This window comes from Siphateles boraxobius, unplaced genomic scaffold (genome assembly GCF_051911475.1).
Source record: "Siphateles boraxobius isolate OS27281-9 unplaced genomic scaffold, OSU_SipBor_1 35, whole genome shotgun sequence".
Taxonomy (NCBI): Eukaryota; Metazoa; Chordata; class Actinopteri; order Cypriniformes; family Leuciscidae; genus Siphateles; species Siphateles boraxobius.
In genome coordinates, this window is record NW_027508975.1 from 3,564,027 (window position 1) to 3,581,695 (window position 17,669).

Here is a 17,669-nt window from a genome sequence, read left to right on the forward strand (position 1 = left end):
CACACACACACACACACACACACACACACGCGAAGCTGATGCTGAGTGGATTAACCATGCGACTCGGAGGCAAATCTGCAGACACGCATTCCTGTACTATCCTCTGAAAACCGGTAGCTTCTGCAAAATGAGGTGTTCGCCAAAGTCAAATGAACTTTCTCTCTATCATATTGTTTAGAAATACATTCAAATATGAAAACATGTTTCTTGAACTATGTGCGCCAGTGGAAAAACTCTTTTGTTCACACTTTCACTAGTTTATTTACTAACAATGATCTACAGTAGGAATATATGCATCAAAGTTTGAGATGGAAATTACATCTCAAAATAATGACATTAAACAATTTTTTAAAAATATTTGTCTTGCTAATGCTTTTTTTCATAGGTAGCAGCTGAATAGATACAGTAAATAATGTTTTCACACTTTTTGCATTATTTGACTAAATTTGTAAATGACACATAATAAAAATGTCCTGTTTATTAGTAATTATTAGTGGGGGGTTTTTTGTATCATATTTTTGTGTAAAAATGGATATGCCGTAAAAAAGTTTGGGGTCAGTAAGATTTTTGTTTTTTAAGAAATTAATACTTTTATTTAGCAAGCATGCATTCAATTGATCAAAAGTGACAGGAAACACGTTTACAAAAAAATCCAAACAATTTCTATTTCAAATAATGATGTTACTTTGAAATACATAAATCAAAGAATCCTGAAAAATGTAGCAACATTTATAATACTAATAAATGATAAATGTCTTGAGCAGCAAATCAGCATATTAGAATGATTTCTGAAGGATCATGTGACACTGAAGACTGGAGTAATGATTTGATTCAGCTTTGATCTGCAGGAATAAATTACATTTTAAAATATATTAAAATAGAAAACAATTATTTAAATTGCAATAATATTAATCAAATAAATACAGCATTGGTGAGAAGAAGATCCTCAAAAACATTTAAATATTCTTACAGACCCCAAAGTTTTTAATGGCAATGGTACTATAAAATCTTTTCACAAGATACACATTAAAGTCACAAAACAATAAATAATATCTAGATATAAAAGAAATTTGAAAGTGGCAAAAAATAGCGATGAAGACATTGAAAAAAATTCAAAATATGTTTTAAATATCTGACCTAAAAAGAACAAACAAATATTTTAGTTTCAATTCAAATAAACACCTGGGACATAAAAGTCTCTGTATCTGAAGAAACACAGTGCATAATATATGAATCAGTTTCAAGGCAATTATTTGAATGTTTTCATAATGCTGAAAGCTATTAAATGCTTTTACCCATTCATATAGTAAAAGCTTTCCATGAGACTCAGCATTGTTTTCAAAGCCTTTTATCTTTTAAAATCACTATGGCCATGGAGGAGACTTGAACTGATGAGTCAGGTGACATGAAACTCTCAAGCATAATTAGCTTTTTGCTCTGTGTCAAAACCATAGCTCCTTCAAAACATATGGTTATGTTCATCCTCTTAAACCCCCCCCCCCCCCCCCCCCTCCAGTTTATCTGGCCTGGAATGTCATCATTTTGCACTCTTTTTAATCCTGTGTTTGAGGAAATACCTCTGGAGGCCTCAACACGGAGCATGCTAGAACAGAGAGGGGGAGCTGCAAGCATTAGGGGATAAACAAGACAACAATTGCTTACTTTATGCTTCATTTCTCATGTGTTGGCTGAGTCTTCTCACATGATCAGTAACATGGTCTGATGAATACATAATTCATCAACTGACCACATGAGTGGGTGAAGGTTTTACATTTACAGGCGATGTGTATGTGCAAGCTAGTTCCAGCTATTAGCCTATCCTTAATATGCATGCATTATATATATATATATTTAAATATATATTTATATATATATGCATTTAATAAGGCTTTGAACTTTGTATTAAATGCTCCCTATAAAAGCTTTATAATAGCTCCGAAACAGTTCTTAGACTATGAACATTTTTTTAAAATAATAATAAAAGAAAAAAAATGTAGGACGGCTAAAAATAAAATAAAAAGAAAGAATATATTTTTGAAAATATAGGTGCAGTGTTTTTAATGATCCAACAAGTTCTATTAAACCATCAAAATAAATATGAGAAAAAAAGAAAGAAAGAAAGAAAGAAAGAAAATATATATATAAGATTTTAAATATAAGGTAAGAACAAAACACTAAACTTGGTTATATTTATCTGACAAAATGATTTGATCAAAATTGCAAACTACAGCTACAGGTTTTTTTACTATGCAAAAAAATACAATGCATAGAAAAACTAAACTTTCACAGGAAAATGTATACACTGACTGCAACATAATCATAAATAAATACATGATTAAAAGATAAAATAAATGAATAAAGGGAGAAGATGTCAATTTTCACTTTTAGCCACTTTTAGCCACTACTGTATGTATTAAAATATAATAATATATTCCTACTCTATACAAACTAATAACACTGTTGGAAGAATTTGACTCGATTTTTTTATCAAGCCGAGAATTACGGCATTACAAACGGGGTCACGCCACCCATGTTGGAGGACATCATGCGCATATTATCTTGGCAATGTTCAAAAATGAATAGTTTCTAGGAGGTTATATGGTCTTTTATTAATAGTATATTTGCTCTCTGTATTCCTGAATCATTCAATGTTATATTTGAGAGGTTTCAAGTGTGGTTTCAATCAAATAGTAACAGAGGTAAAAAAATATATATAGAGAGACACAAATATACTACGACTTCAAAAACAAATCTTTGAGAACAAATGGAGAAAATGGTCAGCTTTCTCCTCTGCAGAATACGTTTGTTTTGAATGTTTACATGAGTGTATATTGATGTAATGTATTGCTGAGCGAATATATGTAATGTATGGCAACTTTTGTTATTTTTCTTATTGTTGTTATGATTTTTCTTTCCTTATCTGTAAGTTTCCTGTGTGTTCCTAACAAAAAACAATAAAAAATAAGTAGAAAAAAAATATATAATTAAAATACTATATTAATATCATTAAATAGGAGTACAATGGACACACAGTGAGGGGAAAATTGCACTCTGCACAACTTGGTGAACAGTCAGCGAGCACATTTGTCTTGACTGTCAAACAACAATACAGGACACTGTGTCAGCGTTGAACACCTCCTTGTTTCCATCATGGAAAAAAGGAGGAGCTTCACTCTCTAACAGATTCAGTGATGGCTTGTGGCAGAGCAGTGGAGAAATAGTGCCTGACACGGACAGCTGGAACGGCTTGTCTTCTGTTTCCACAGTCGTTAAAAATTCAACTCCAGAAAGGGTCAGATGTCAGAGAAACAAGCAAGCAAAAAATACCACAGCATTCATGATGCCTGGCGAGACAGAACTTAGCCAATGACTACAGCATCAAAATTGCTTGATTGTTTCATTTTTTCTGAAGTTGAAGTGCACAAACCATACATTGCCATCTCATAACAGCATGTTTGTTCTGTGTAACAAATTCAACAAATTGGAAAAATAACTGAGAGCTCCTGATAAACAGACCAAACTGTAGACATGTTTACAAAAGTAAAACAAAATTGGACCAACTCACTTTTAGCAGAAATAAACATTTAAAATACAGTTTTTCTCTTGGAAAAAATTGACAAAAATATTGATGACTCATCCTGCACTACACAGATTTTTGTCCAATCAGATGGTCCCTGGAATGAGAATGCCCCGCCCCCTAAAAACGACTGCAAAGAAAGTAGCAAATCTCGGCTGTGATGTAGCAAAGCTGACTGGACTTTTTTTTGCTTTTTCAAATCAATCCAGCCTTTTACTATATCAGCTCAGTCCTGTAATTTAGTTAAAAGGGTGAATGGCTATAGTCTAGTTATTAGCCATATTTTAGGTTTCTATTAAATATTCATAAACATTCTTTCAGGAACATGGATGAGAAAAGTATTTTAGGTGAGTGAGCAGAGTAGTCGAGGATGTTTTATTCATTTTCATTTTATTTTAAGGAATCTCCAGATCAAGTTATTTTTAAAGCATTAGTCCTGAAGAAGAGTAAGATGTCTTTATGTAATTGGAAAAGGGGTATTTCATTCTTATATGGTGGATAAAGATATCTTAGTTGGTGATTTCCTGAACTACTTAGGTAATTGCTGTCAGGGTTCTGTCACTTCTGTCTAGTCTATTTCTTGGTTTTGTGACAGAGCCCTGACACTCCTGTTTTGTCTTTTACTGTGTTGCACATGGCTTGTGTTTAACACTAGCTGTGAGCTTTCATGTCTCGTGTGAACACGTGGCTTATGAGTGTTTCATTGGCTGCGTGTTCATGTCTCGTTTTGTGTGAGCACCTGGCTGGTGATTTGTTTTACTGGCCATTTGCTTGTGTTTTAGTCAAGTTTGGTGTGAGCACATGGCTTGTCATGTATGTTTCCTTGTGCCATGAGCTCTCCTGTCCATTGTCTAGTCCCTCCCATCTTGTTACCTGATTATTGATTCATTTGCCACACCTGTCCTCCCTCGATACCCCCTTTGTTTGCTCTCCCAATTTATTCTCCTTGTGTTTGCAGTCCTGTGCTGGTTCGTTGTCGTATGTACACTGTGTTTTCCTGCTGTGTGCTTCTTTCTTGTCAAGTCAAGTTGTTCAAGTCTGTCTTGTTTCCCCCATTTCCCCCCCCCCCCCTCCCATCATTTAAAACCCCATTGTCCTGCATTTGAGTCCTTGTTACTTTCATCACAGCCAATCCTGACAGTTGCTAACTTAACTCAGCCAATGAGCGCAGTTTTCTAACCTGGCTCAATGTATTTTCTGTTTAAACGGGAAGTTTGGGTGTGATCAAGTGTCTTTCCACTTTCTAACACCCAAACTTCCTGTTTAAATAGAAAATACATCGAGCCAGGTTAGAAAACTGCGCTCATTGGCTGATTTAAGTTAGCAACTACTTAAGTAGTAAAGGAAATCACCAACTGAGATATCTTTATCCACCGTGAATGAAATACCCCTCATCCATGTTCCTGAAAGAATCTTTATGTATATGGAAACCTAAAATATGGATAATAACTAGACTATAGCCATTCACCCATTTAACTAAATTACAAGACTGAGCTGATCTAGTAAAAGGCTGGATTCATTCAGAGGAAGCCGTTTGGTCTATATGCAGTATGTGCATCTGAGCACAGAATGGAGTGTATAATCATTGAATCATTTTAGCAGTCATTCAACTGCTGCCCAGTCTTTCAAATCCATTTAATTCCATTAGAGAATCAAGAAGGAATAAATATGCCCTAACAAGAGGCTGAGATTAGCAGAGCTAATGTCATATTTCATTTAGCCTGTAAGTGCAGTTTATGTTGGAGGATGATGACAGGCCGGATGTAACGAAGGGCACAGCTAAACAAACACTAGAATTCATTGTAAAACAGATTTCTGCATCAGGCACATGTTTGATGCTTCATCTGATGGGATCTGGTTACTTTGCTTTCAATTAAATCTAATATAACATGATCTTGTTAACAGCCTCTATCCACTCAACTACACAACCCTAGTAGGGATGTCAATTTACACAAATTCCCATTATCGATCGCCATTTAAATTAATGATCAATTAAGCGTTAATAGTGCAATATGCGTCTACAGCAGTGGCATATAGCCAACTGCATGACAGGGTGTGCAAATGCTGCTCAAAATTCTATGTTCCTAAACAAATGAAAGCAAAGAGTTTTTAGTCTAAATAAAGGGCTAGTAGGATTGTAAAATGAGTCGATGGGATAGATCATTTAATTAAATTACTTATTTTAATAATCAAATATAACAACTAATACAGCTGTCACCAACTCCGCCACAGATGCGTGCTAGTCAGAATGTGTAACTCTTGTTGTGGACGTGCTCCACGGCAACAACACCCATAGAATTCACAACGACTTATATTATTACAATAGTGTTCTCATTATCTTCTTCTTCACCATATCTCCAGTTGATTACACTTCAACATAGGCTCTCGCATGAGTCGACGCTAAATGCCATCTGTCTCTATCTTGCGCAATTCTCATTAGCACTTGTTGTCCAATGCGTACACTGATGACATCCACGTTGTTCTTGGAAGTTCTCTTTTTGTGGTGCCTTCTACTCTTCTGTGCAATGCGATGTTGGCAGTCCTGTTTTTATCCATACGAAGTACATGACAAAGCCACTGGTGTAGTCTTCCATGTACTTTTTGCACAATAATTTCTATCTGATTGAGGGCCTTTCTGATGTCATTGTTTCTTGTCTATGATGCGGATGCCAAGTAGTTTTCTAAGTGCTGCCATATCGAATACAAGTAGTTGTTTCTCTTCTAAGTTTCCATGCTTCGCAACCAGGGCTGGACTGGGACTAAAAATCGGCCCTGGCATTTTGGCCCAGACTGGCCAACTACATATAATCATAAACACAATTGATCTTTTCACGCCCCTAAATATGTATATTAACTCCTATTAAAACCACTAATGCCATGTAATGAGGGAGTAGGAATGAGTAAGAGTTAATAGATGAAATAACTACTAATTGTAAAATACAATCAAACTACTCCACAATGATGAATCCGAAAACAAGCTATAAGCTTGGCATAGCAATACCAGTGTTTGACACAGGATTTTTGGTAAATCTGTGGTACCTCTGTCCCTTTAGGGAGGTTCGGGGGAGCCCCCCGTAAGAAAAAAATGTGCCTTTTAATGTTAAATTCATCAATCTGGTGCACTTTGAGAGTTAAAAATTAAGAGCTCCAACCCATAATCAGTGTGCAAATTGAACAAAGAAAAACTCTTTTAGCTGTGATATAGTTATGTAGTCGTGTATATATTACACGACTACATAATAATAGTTATAATATTAATCCATGACAGTAATAGCCATATATTGTAAAACAAATGGACTAAAAAATAAAAGCAACTTTCATAATTAGTTTTGTACTAATTTCTATGCTTGAAAGAGATAAACACATGATCTTTTATTTTGGCGGAAAACATGGTTTACAAACGCGTCTCATTACAATTCTAGTAAGATGCGTAATCGTCAACTATGCCGATGTGTAAATAATGAGTAACTGGGTGATGGGTACCTACACTCATAGCCTAAGTGTTCTGAAAGTAGCCTAGTTCTGCTTACCACAGTTCTCTACACTCACTCATTCTCTCCTGATCCTCCTCAATATCCTCGTCAGACACTTGAAGGGCCCGTTTCTTTTTTTCCACACTATTTCTCTGCACATTCCTTCTTCTCCATCTCTGACTATTTTGACAGATACACACTGACATTGCACGCTCGCACAGAGCCCAAAAGGGGGAGGAGTTTAAAGATGTGATTGGACCCAGTGTCAATCAAGAGAAGAACCAATGGGCCGCTGATCTACGTGTTTCATGGGCCGATCTGTGAAAGAAAAAAACCCCTACGCTGACTTTTTTTGTCCAATGCATTAAACCGGCACAAAGATCCCAGCGCCGCCAATTATGCAAAACTAAACGAATGGGCCGCCAATGTACGAGTATTACAGGCCGTTCAGACAAAAACATTTTTTTTTTTAAAAGAATTATCAATATCGGCCCAAAAAGCAGGTCGGCCCACCGGCAAAGTGCCCGGCATGCCCCATGGCCAGTTCAGCCCTGTTCACAACCATACAAGGCAATCTGGAGTATGAGGGATCTGTACAGTCTAATTTTATATACCATATACCAGTAGCCATATCACCATGTAGCCCAAGACTGGTTGCCTATTTCTCAGCCCGTTGCTAAGCAGGGCTGAGACTGGTCAGTACCTGGATCGGAGACTCCTGGTAAAACTATTCCTGCTGGAAGAAGTGTTAGTGAGGCCAGCAGGAGGCGTTCACCCTGTGGTCTGTGTGGGTCCTAACGCACCAGTGTAGTGATGGGGACACTATACTGTAACAAGCACCATCCTTCGGATGAGACGTTAAATCGAGGTCCTGACTCTCTGTGGTCATTAAAAATCCCAGGATGTCCTTCGAAAGAGTAGGGGAGTAACCCCGGAATCCTGGCCAAATTTGCCCATTGGCCTCTGTCCATCATGGCCTCCTAATCATCCCTATATAAACTCATTGGCTTCATCACTGTCTCCGCCACCAGTAAGCTGGTGTGTGATGGGCGTTCTGGCGCAATATGGCTGCCGTCGCATCATCCAGGTGATGTTGCACATCGGTGGTGGTTGAGGAGATTCCCCCCTTCTATGTATAGTGCTTTGAGTGCAGAAAAAAAGCGCTATATAAATGTAACCAATTATTAAAGTTGTCTCATTCTTGAATGTTTTTGTTTTTCCAGATATTGTCCAGATCGCTCATCACTTTCAAGGCCGTGGCTGTTCTTATTCTGATGTCTGTAGAGCAGTCACAGTTGCAGTCAGAGTCATTCCAAGATACTTGAATATTTCCATGTGCTGCAACTACTTCCCTCTGAGCAACAGTCCTTCCTTTTTTAATACTTAGCAGCATCTACTCCATTTTGGAGTCACTTATCTCTTACCTATACTTTGAACTGACATTGTTGACTCAATCCAAAAGGACCTTGAGCATGTCTAAGTAGTTGTGTCAGGAGGCCAATATCATCGGCAAAACGTAAGTTCTTAATTGTTAAACTGAACCCGTGTATATAAACATACCTGAGTTCACATTTGACATTGGTCTCATACTTACACATGATGATCCAATATTTAATCTCTTGTTTTGTTTATTTCTTGTTCTGCTAAGGTAAGGCACATGCTTTTGTAACATGATAGCTGAAAAGCTAGAAGTAAAACTGATTTGTACAACTAACATCCATTTATAAAAAGGCCAAGTAGAGGACTTGGCTAAAAGATATCCACATTATCAGAGTCACTGACCCACTCCCACGCTGGACAGGACTACAAGTCGAGTAGAATCACAGGATTTGCACATTGAGTCAGGTCAATGAAACGGACTTCAAGTGCTCTCCACTGCTTCCAGTCTTTACAAAACAACTCCATGGAATAAATCCATTAAAGGGGTCCTATTATGCTTTTTCACATTTTCAGCTTTCTTTAGTGGGTAATGTTGCTGTTTGAGCATGAAAAAGGTCTGCAAAGTTACAAAGCACAAAGTCACTCCAAAGGGAGTTATTCTCCATATCAGTGTCACTGAGTTTTCTTCCTGGAACGAACATGTCACTAATTTAATTAATTCCTGCCCAAAATATACACAAAAATAAAGGGACGAGGCCAGGTTGAGTTAGTTAGAAGTGTGTTGAAACTGGCAGTCGTGGTAAGGGGCGTGACATTTCAGAAACATGCTCGAAGCGATTGACCAATCACAACACAATTGGTCCAGCCGACCAATCAGAGCACATTGTGCTTTCAGAAGGAAGGGGATTAATCAGAACGTTACTGACCGACTGAGAAGAGAGGAGCTGCAACAATGTCAAATATGTAAAAAAAGAATGTGTTTTTCAACATTCAAGCATGAAAACCAATCCTAGTAGTAGTAGCCCCCCAAAAGACTAAATCAAGGCTTTGAAAAAGGGCATAATAGATCCCCTTTAAAGTCAGCTAGGTCCGTGATTTTGCTTTAGGACCTTGATTTTTTTATTGGACATCATGTGTCAACACATCACAGTACTAACAGTTTTTTTATTGTAGAAAGAAAACCAATTTCCTTAAAGGGATTCAGTATTTTACCCCAAAATGAAAATATTCATCATTTATTTACTATCATGTCGTTTTAAACCTGTATGACATTTTTTTTCCATGGAGCACAAAAAGGGAAATTTAGTTTGGGGAAGTTTGCATCCAAGGTTAAAAAAACACTTTCATTTTCTCATAATATACATTGCAGCATCAGCTCTTCTCTCACAGTGTTTGAAACTTCTCGATAAAGGATTTAGTCTCTCTAAACCCGTACTTTCCGAGAGCCTACTCTGCTCTGATTGGTCAGAATTTCCAGTCTGTTGTGATTGGTCTACCGCTTACAACTCGTGTTGGAAACCAAACCCAGTTCCGGAGGCTTCCTCAGCACTTGATACACAGTGATACGAACAGTAAAGATGGCTTGATTGATTTTTGAATACCATATGCTGGCATTATGCAAATATGTTACAAATATAGGTACATGTATGTTTAAGCCAGAAGTGAGACTAGAATTCCTGACAACTCGTTTCGACATTTCCGAATCTGTTTTTTCTTTTGAGAGACAATAACTGATTTTATTGTGCACTTTTATTTTTGAACCTCTGCAGACCTTTTACATTCACAAACAACTATATAACACAATAGTCGTAAAAAAAAAACAAAAATACTAACTTAACTTAACATAATCACCAATAGGATGAGGGGACGTTATGCAACCTGTCCATGAATGCAAACCTTGGAAATTAACAACAAAAAGTTTAGCTAATTTTGCTCTGATAAATAGTCATTAGGCTATTTGTTGCATTTTATTACTTATATTTAGCCATCTTCGATCCCATCTAAATAGAGCTATGACCCCATTTGCCAACCACAAAGCAAGGTCATTGATACCTTAAGAGATCAAACATGGAGATGGAAATATGATAAATAAAACAAGCCTAATTTTTTCCATGATATGACTAGATGAATCAGAGAATTATGCTGTGATCATTTTACAATTGAGAAACTAAGAGTAAATGGAGGGATGAGTCTTTGAGAGTGCTGTTATTCCAAACAGCCACTAGAGCTGCTCACACAAGAGCCTCTTACAGCAACTCTATATTAATTACGCTTAGGAACGCTTTAATATGGAAACGATCCACTTAATGAGTGACTAAGAAATATTATGAAAATGTTAAGTATGATTAATGACTGACACTTCTATTCATCGTCAAGCTAGTCTTGTCTGGTGAATGAACAATGTTTTTCCACAGATCAGGCCTTTTCTCAAGTCTGAACACAGATCACAGACTGTAATTTCCTCCATGTCTGCAAAAAAAACCATGTGGCCTGGGTTTAAAATTCCCTGACTCATGAAAAAGTCTTTCTTTGTCAAGCTAACGACCAGGGCAGTTCAGTTGAGTTGACAGTTAACCCAGCCAGCACAATGCCATTTTGAAGTAAGCTGGCATTTTCTAGTTGCTCAATGTGTTATAGTACTATTGCTTTGTTTAATAATATTTAGTTGATGCCTAGCCTATTTATGGAAGAACACCGCTAAAGGACACATCTGTTTTTACAGACTGATCTAAATGCCAGTTTTGAACCATATGTTCGAATGCACTGTCACACATTTGACATTCGGTAGCTGTGAAGACCTATATTTCATGTTTATAATTAGCAGCAGGATCCAAGAATTGAAACCCAGAGTAGCATTGGGATGTGATCTGATTAAGAGACTCTAAGAATACAATACTTGAAGAGCAAAAAGGTGTACAAACTGGCCTTAATGGACCTTTTAATTCAGTTAATTCTGGCACACAACAGCCTGATGAAATTCAGCTTGTGTGAGGGAGATTAGCGAGCAAACATCACGTTAACCCATTGAGAGAGGCAGGGGAACCGGTCCAGCACTACTTAGTGTATTAATGGGACTGATCCAACCAGGGGAACATCTGTTTTGTTGTATTTTCCACATCTACATCCAGCTTCCGATCAGACTTAATAGCCAGAGCTGTAAACAAATTTCCAGAGGCTCAAACATTCAGCAGCAATTTTCTTGATATCGCAACTAATCAATAACAACCGTCTGAGTCCACAGCTGTTCCATTATATGGCCAAATCAAAGAAAACCGATTTAAATGCTGGCTAAGTGAATTTATCAGAACTCTTATTGCCTTTAAAATGCATTTCTGAGAAATTAACATCATAAATACACCCTCTTAAACAATGGGATTCTACTGTATATTTTCCTGCGAAACACAAGACATCGATAGACAGACTGTAATTACCTTCATGCTTCACCTTGGAAGAAGTTGCAAACACAGTGGTTATCCATGTTCTCATGGGAACATGACTTGATGATAGTGTAGAGGAACGGCGATTGACAAGTGTATAGTGGTGGTGTGAAGAGTTACAGCAAGGAGAGTCAGCAAGGCATGTGAGGACAGAAGCTATATGTGTTCATCTCCCCACAGGCATGAGTGGCCTCTGGATGTCACTTTATGGTTGTGTCTGCTCATTATCTAAAGCACTAACATAGGCAGGCAAAACAAGAAATACTCTCACTGTATTGGAGAAAATCAATAAAATGGCATTAATGGCCTCTATAGATTCAATTATGACTATGCTTTCAGATGAGATGAACAACTGTAGTACTCAATAGCATGATGGAGGTCATCTCTAAGTTCCTCTGAGTCAGTTCACGTAGTGTAACAGCGCAGCGCTTCTGGGTTGTACGTAAGAATGTAGACTCACTATTGGCAAGCATCATACACATCACACACATGACAAGCGTCAGCCAATAGTGAGCCTACGTTCTGACGTACAACCCAGAAGCGCTGCGCTGTTGCACTACGTGAACTCACATTTAGAGGCCCACACAGAAGAAAATGAATAGTTGAATAAAGTCGTTATTTTTGCGCACAAAAAGTGTTCTCGTCGCTTGATAAACTTATGGTTGAGCCACTGTAGTCACTTGGACTATTTTAAACATTGTCTTTACTAACTTTCTGGGCCGGCAAGTTTCGATCCCATAGAAGCCTATGGAGGAGTCATCCAGCTCTCAGATTTAATCAAAAATATCTTGATTTGTGTTCCGAAGATTTAAAGGGTTAGTCCACCCAAAAAAGAAAAAATTGTCATAATTTACTCACCCTCAAGTCCAAACCCATAAGACTTTTGATAATCCTCGAAACACAAATGAAGATATTTTTTATGAAATCTGTGAGAATTCTGTCTCTCCATTGACAGTTACACATCTACAACTTTGACACTTCAAAAAGTTCATAAAGAGATCTTAAAACTAATCCATATGAATTAAGCAGGTCAGTCCAATTGATGAATGTTTATATGTGTATAAAAGCCTAAATTAAATCTGTTCATCATATAAAGCGATCGAATCTCTTCAGAAAATTTGGACTAAACACTCAATTCATATGGATTAGTTTTACGATCTCTTTATGAACTTTTTGAAGATTTTTGAAATTAGTTGAGTGGACTGTAAATGGAGGGACAGAAATCTCTCAGAATTCATTAAAATATCTTCATTTGTGTTTCGGAGATGAACTAAAGTCTTTATTATGGAATAATGGAATTTTCATTTTTGGGTGAATGAAAACTTATCATGAGTTGGTCATCAAGAGGTATTAATATAAGTCATTGCATTACGAATTGCATTTTTTTTGTATTTTTTGTATGTAATGTATTCATATCATTGACCTATTAACATACAAAAGACTATCAATAAACTTACTTTTATGGGTGCAGAGCTGAATTGAATTTTCCGTTTTTGTGGAATGTCCTCCTTGACCTCCTCTGGAAGACCGGGAATCTCTGTAATCTCTGATCCTGGATCATAGGAAAGGTCATCATCGTACAGGTCATCCTCTAAGTCTGTGCAGCTCTCCCCCCAGCCCTGGTAGCAAGCATCTCCATCGGCAGTGAAAATAACTCTCTCATTGCCGCAATATTCCTCATTGTGTTCTTCAATCTGATCCTCTGTAATCCAGCTAGACTCCTCTTTCACATGACCATCTGTCTCCTCATGGACCGTGGTAGCTGTAGACTCATGTGAATTTCCTGCAGCGTCATTGACCTGAGCCGCAGCTGAAGAATTGTCCACGACCTTCGTTGAGTTTACCTCATCTTTTGGTTTCACTTCAATGGATCCATCAACCACCTCGGGGGTCTCCTGGGGTTTCTTCTCGTCGTGTTTCACTTGGTCCACAGCCTCAGAAAGAGGACTAGGACTGAGAAGATCTTCTGAAGATGAAGAAACTGGCATATTGTGCTTGCTACCCACTCGCGTCCTGTAAAAACCACTTGATGGAGACTGTCGAGCACTGGTGTCGTCCTCGCTTGCCTCCCCATGTCTCTGTAAGCCATCTGGAGAGTACAGCCCCCTTCCGCCTCCCTGGCCTCTTCTGAAAGCAGCACCGGAGCCCTGCTGATCTATATTTTCGAACACAGCACTGAGCTGACTCACAGTGGGAGATGAGGCCTCTGTCCTGGAGCAAAGACTATCCAAAGAGTCCGTACTGCCTCTGTTTGAACGCGCTCCCCTCCAGTCATCCAAATGCTCGTGAGAACCCCTCTTGTCTCGGCCATAAGAGTACACAGGCGACTGTGAAGCATCTCTGGAGCTCTGCTCAAAAAGCTTCCTTGTTTCAGAGAACTTTGATTTATGATCGCCACCAGCATTCCGCTCTCCATTGCCGTGCTGGAACTGGACCACCGACCCATCCGCCTTGTTGATGAAGTTTGTTGGCTTGCTGAGTTTCTGTGGGGAGGTCTCATCCCTTGCTCGTCTGTTGGACCCAATGTTCTCAGTCCCCATTTGCATGAACATGTTCTTGATGCGACTGACGTGGGCCCCGTATTGCCGCCCTCGAGGCTGCCTGATCCCCTCTGGGTCCTTGAGTTTGGGGCCTCCATCCTGTCTTGGTTGGTCAAATGCCTTCTTTAGAGCCTGGAACTCTGCCCTGTAGGCGTTCCGGTGCGGGGAAGCGCTCCTCAGGGTATTCCTCTCTGCCGAGGCCTCCGTCTTCATCATCATAGCCTCGACAATGGAGGTCTTCTCAAATAAACAGTAACATACCTTCAGGTTGTTCGTTGGGTGCAATCACATATTGTTGGGGATTCCTGAAAACATTTACAAAAATGTTATGAGAAGCTTGTTTGTTCACAAATTATGCAATTATTATTTATTTTTGCACAGCAGACTGGCCCTAATAAGCCAAAATACCAAATAGGCCCAGTTGTTGTTGTTGTTTTATATACTATCCATAATAAAATACTATTCAAAAATCAGAATTTAAGATTTAAAAAAAAAGATTTTGATGGAAGTGTCTTATGCTGCTCACCCAGGGCTGCATTTATTTGATAAAAAATACAATAAAAACTGAAATATTGTGAAATATTACAATTTAACAGTTATTTAACCACAATAAATTAAAACATTTTAGGAGCTTCTTGAGCCAAAAAAATCTGTCTGTGATTGTAATCACAGAAAAATTACTTTTTTGTCAAGTGGGATTATTAGGAATGGCTCTATTGACCCCTATTGTTCTTAATAAGCTCACTTTACCCACTTACAATTCATTGTGGGGACACAGTGGAAAACATAGAGGGACTACAGACTCAGAGCCTAAAAATTAGGAACGAAACTAGCTTTCTGCATTGGCAAAGCAATATGGATTTGATATGATGACCTGTGAAAGAGTCAAAATAGATACTCAGCCAGAGAAAAGAGTGTGTGAGAGAAATTGATCGACTTTAAGATAAGATACAGATGAATTGTTGCTCAGACACTAAAACTCCAGTTTGATCAGCAGTTCTTTAATAAGTCATGCTGACTCATCAAAAATAAATTCGATTTAAATAGGTGCCTAATGCATTTAAATGACACATGTCTAGTGGGTTTATTTGGCCACACAGGTGGGCATGTAGCTTAAAAGTCCAGTCTGAACTTTGCAATTGAATAAATCAATTTAATTTGTTAGTTCACCCAAATTCGTTGTTACAATAGCTTACTGAGCAGCAGCAGCAGGGCAGATGAAAACAACAACAACATCTCTAAAGCAACTCTGCTGCACATCAGTTTGTAAACACAACACGCCTCGAAAAGGTCTCGGTTGCTGGAAGATGCCTTTACATTGGCTCTAGTCCACCGCCCTGGTTCTCGAACATTATGCGTGATCATCACTTTGCCATAAGGGCCGACGGAGCACTCAATATCAGCGATGTTGTTGATGCACCGATGTGTTTTCGACGCAGATCTCGATATGACTCACAGATTAGATTTGCCTTTCAGCACCCATCGAGAACACCGCAGACAGCCGCTGCATTTTAGCCTGACGGAATGTGTTTAAAATCAATCCCACATCTCACGAATTAATATTTAATATCGACAATAAAAGCACGAAAAGGCAGATGCACATTTAAGCACAACACAAGGACAAAACATAGCTGTACGAGCAACCTGCATAATTTAAAACAGTTTCTTTTGGTTAGATAACAGCCCATATTTAGCTACTCTCGTGACATGCATAAAGCGAATAAATGTGAAACTGCAAATGTAAATAATGTAAATATGCATTTGTGAAAAGTGCGACCATTGCGCTATTCAATGATGAGCAACCCGTGCGCGCATCACATCACATCGCCTGCATCACTGACAGCTCCATCCTACAAACCCAGTCTCCATAAACACTCAAAAAATACAGACCTAGTTCACTCCAACGAGTGTATCTGCAAAACACCGTACATAAACACAAAGCAGAAGTGGCACAAGTATTGCTTAACTCCCTTGTTGTTGCTCCAAAACAAAAGAGGCACTTACCTACGCCTTCAAATGTAATGTTAGTTATCACAGGAATAAATGTGTCCTCGCTTTAAATCATTAACTAAAGGGGGATTGCATTGGAAAGCCTTTTAATTCAGCAACGCTACTGGCATCCAGCTGCCATACAGGACCTTACCAGACAATTGACACAATGTGACATACAAGCCGGGCTTTACTCTCACACACACACACTCACACATACACACGCGCACACACGCGTGCGCGCGCGCAGCTAGACAACACCATTGCAGGCGAGGGGTGCTGCCGCTATTCCTTCAGTAGAGGTGTTGTTGATACACAAGACTATTCAGAGTCAAACTATCAGTTTAGACAAAGCAATTTCCGTATTTCTGTATGTATTCACCGCAACTAATTGGGTGTCTTGACTATGTTCTCACGAGAGCTTCGACAATTGACAGGTGTGTAACCTTAATTTTCACAAATGGTTCGGTCCAGTAATCTGTATAGAGGGGGAACAAGCAAACTGCAGTCTGGCAAAGGAAATAAAGTAATATCGCTGAATAATATTAACTACAGTGGTCGTGCTGGAGAGATACAAGGCCACGTGGTGACAAGAATAATCAATCAATACAATTGCAATTGTAATTTCCATGTAAATGCATTTTTGCTGCCTCTGTGTAGTGTAAATGCACTTTTTGTGTTAAAAAAGCCACTTAATATGCAGAGTCTGTGCCGCGTTTGCAGCATAAAGGCATTAGTAGGTGATTTCTGGGAGAAATATGTGAATTATACAAATTTAGAAATAATCAATTATTAAAAGGAGAAACACAATATATGTAACCTTCTAATTTATATTTACAGGATTTAGGGTAATGTGAAAATGGATTTGTTAACTTTCTGTTGGTTTCATTAAACATATGTTGCATGAACCCCAAATTTTTTTTGCCTTTAGTCAAAAAAAAGAAAAAAGGATTTTAATGCGTTCTGCTAAATTTTTGCAGAATGTGTTGTATAATGTGAATGTGACAACAGAAATATTCGGTTACACCCTCATGTTTTCTTTTAATACTATGTATTGCATAACACTTGATCATGCTTGGATTCCTGTCAGAGGTTGTCTGGAGATGTTGCTTAGCAAGATAAAATCTTGATGGCACATGATGCAGCCTGGATGCAATTTTGTTCATGAGGTAAAAAAACAACAACACAAAAAACAACAACAGACGGTTTGTTGTATCACTCATGGTGCTCACTATAGACCGTCCAGTTGTATGGCATTGTGCACAGTGCAAGT

At 38.3% G+C, this 17,669-nt stretch overlaps 1 protein-coding gene across 13 annotated transcripts in view; it reads right to left on the bottom strand.

Moving 5' to 3' along the window:
* The window catches only part of ppp1r9a (protein phosphatase 1, regulatory subunit 9A), a 63,606-nt gene that overhangs the window by 42,838 nt on the left and 3,099 nt on the right, over positions 1–17,669 (bottom strand). For 10 of the 13 annotated variants that reach the window (XR_013190424.1, XM_077196066.1, XM_077196063.1 and 7 more), the window contains exon 2: positions 13,325–14,712. Coding sequence is in view for 12 of the 13 variants with exons in the window: in XM_077196066.1 (XP_077052181.1) it covers positions 13,325–14,626 (1,302 nt within the window). In the remaining variant the exon portion in view is untranslated. Of the gene's footprint in view, positions 1–13,324; positions 14,713–16,411; positions 16,656–17,669 lie in introns of those variants that run through there. The other 3 variants (XM_077196065.1, XM_077196058.1, XM_077196061.1) reach the window with 2 other exon arrangements.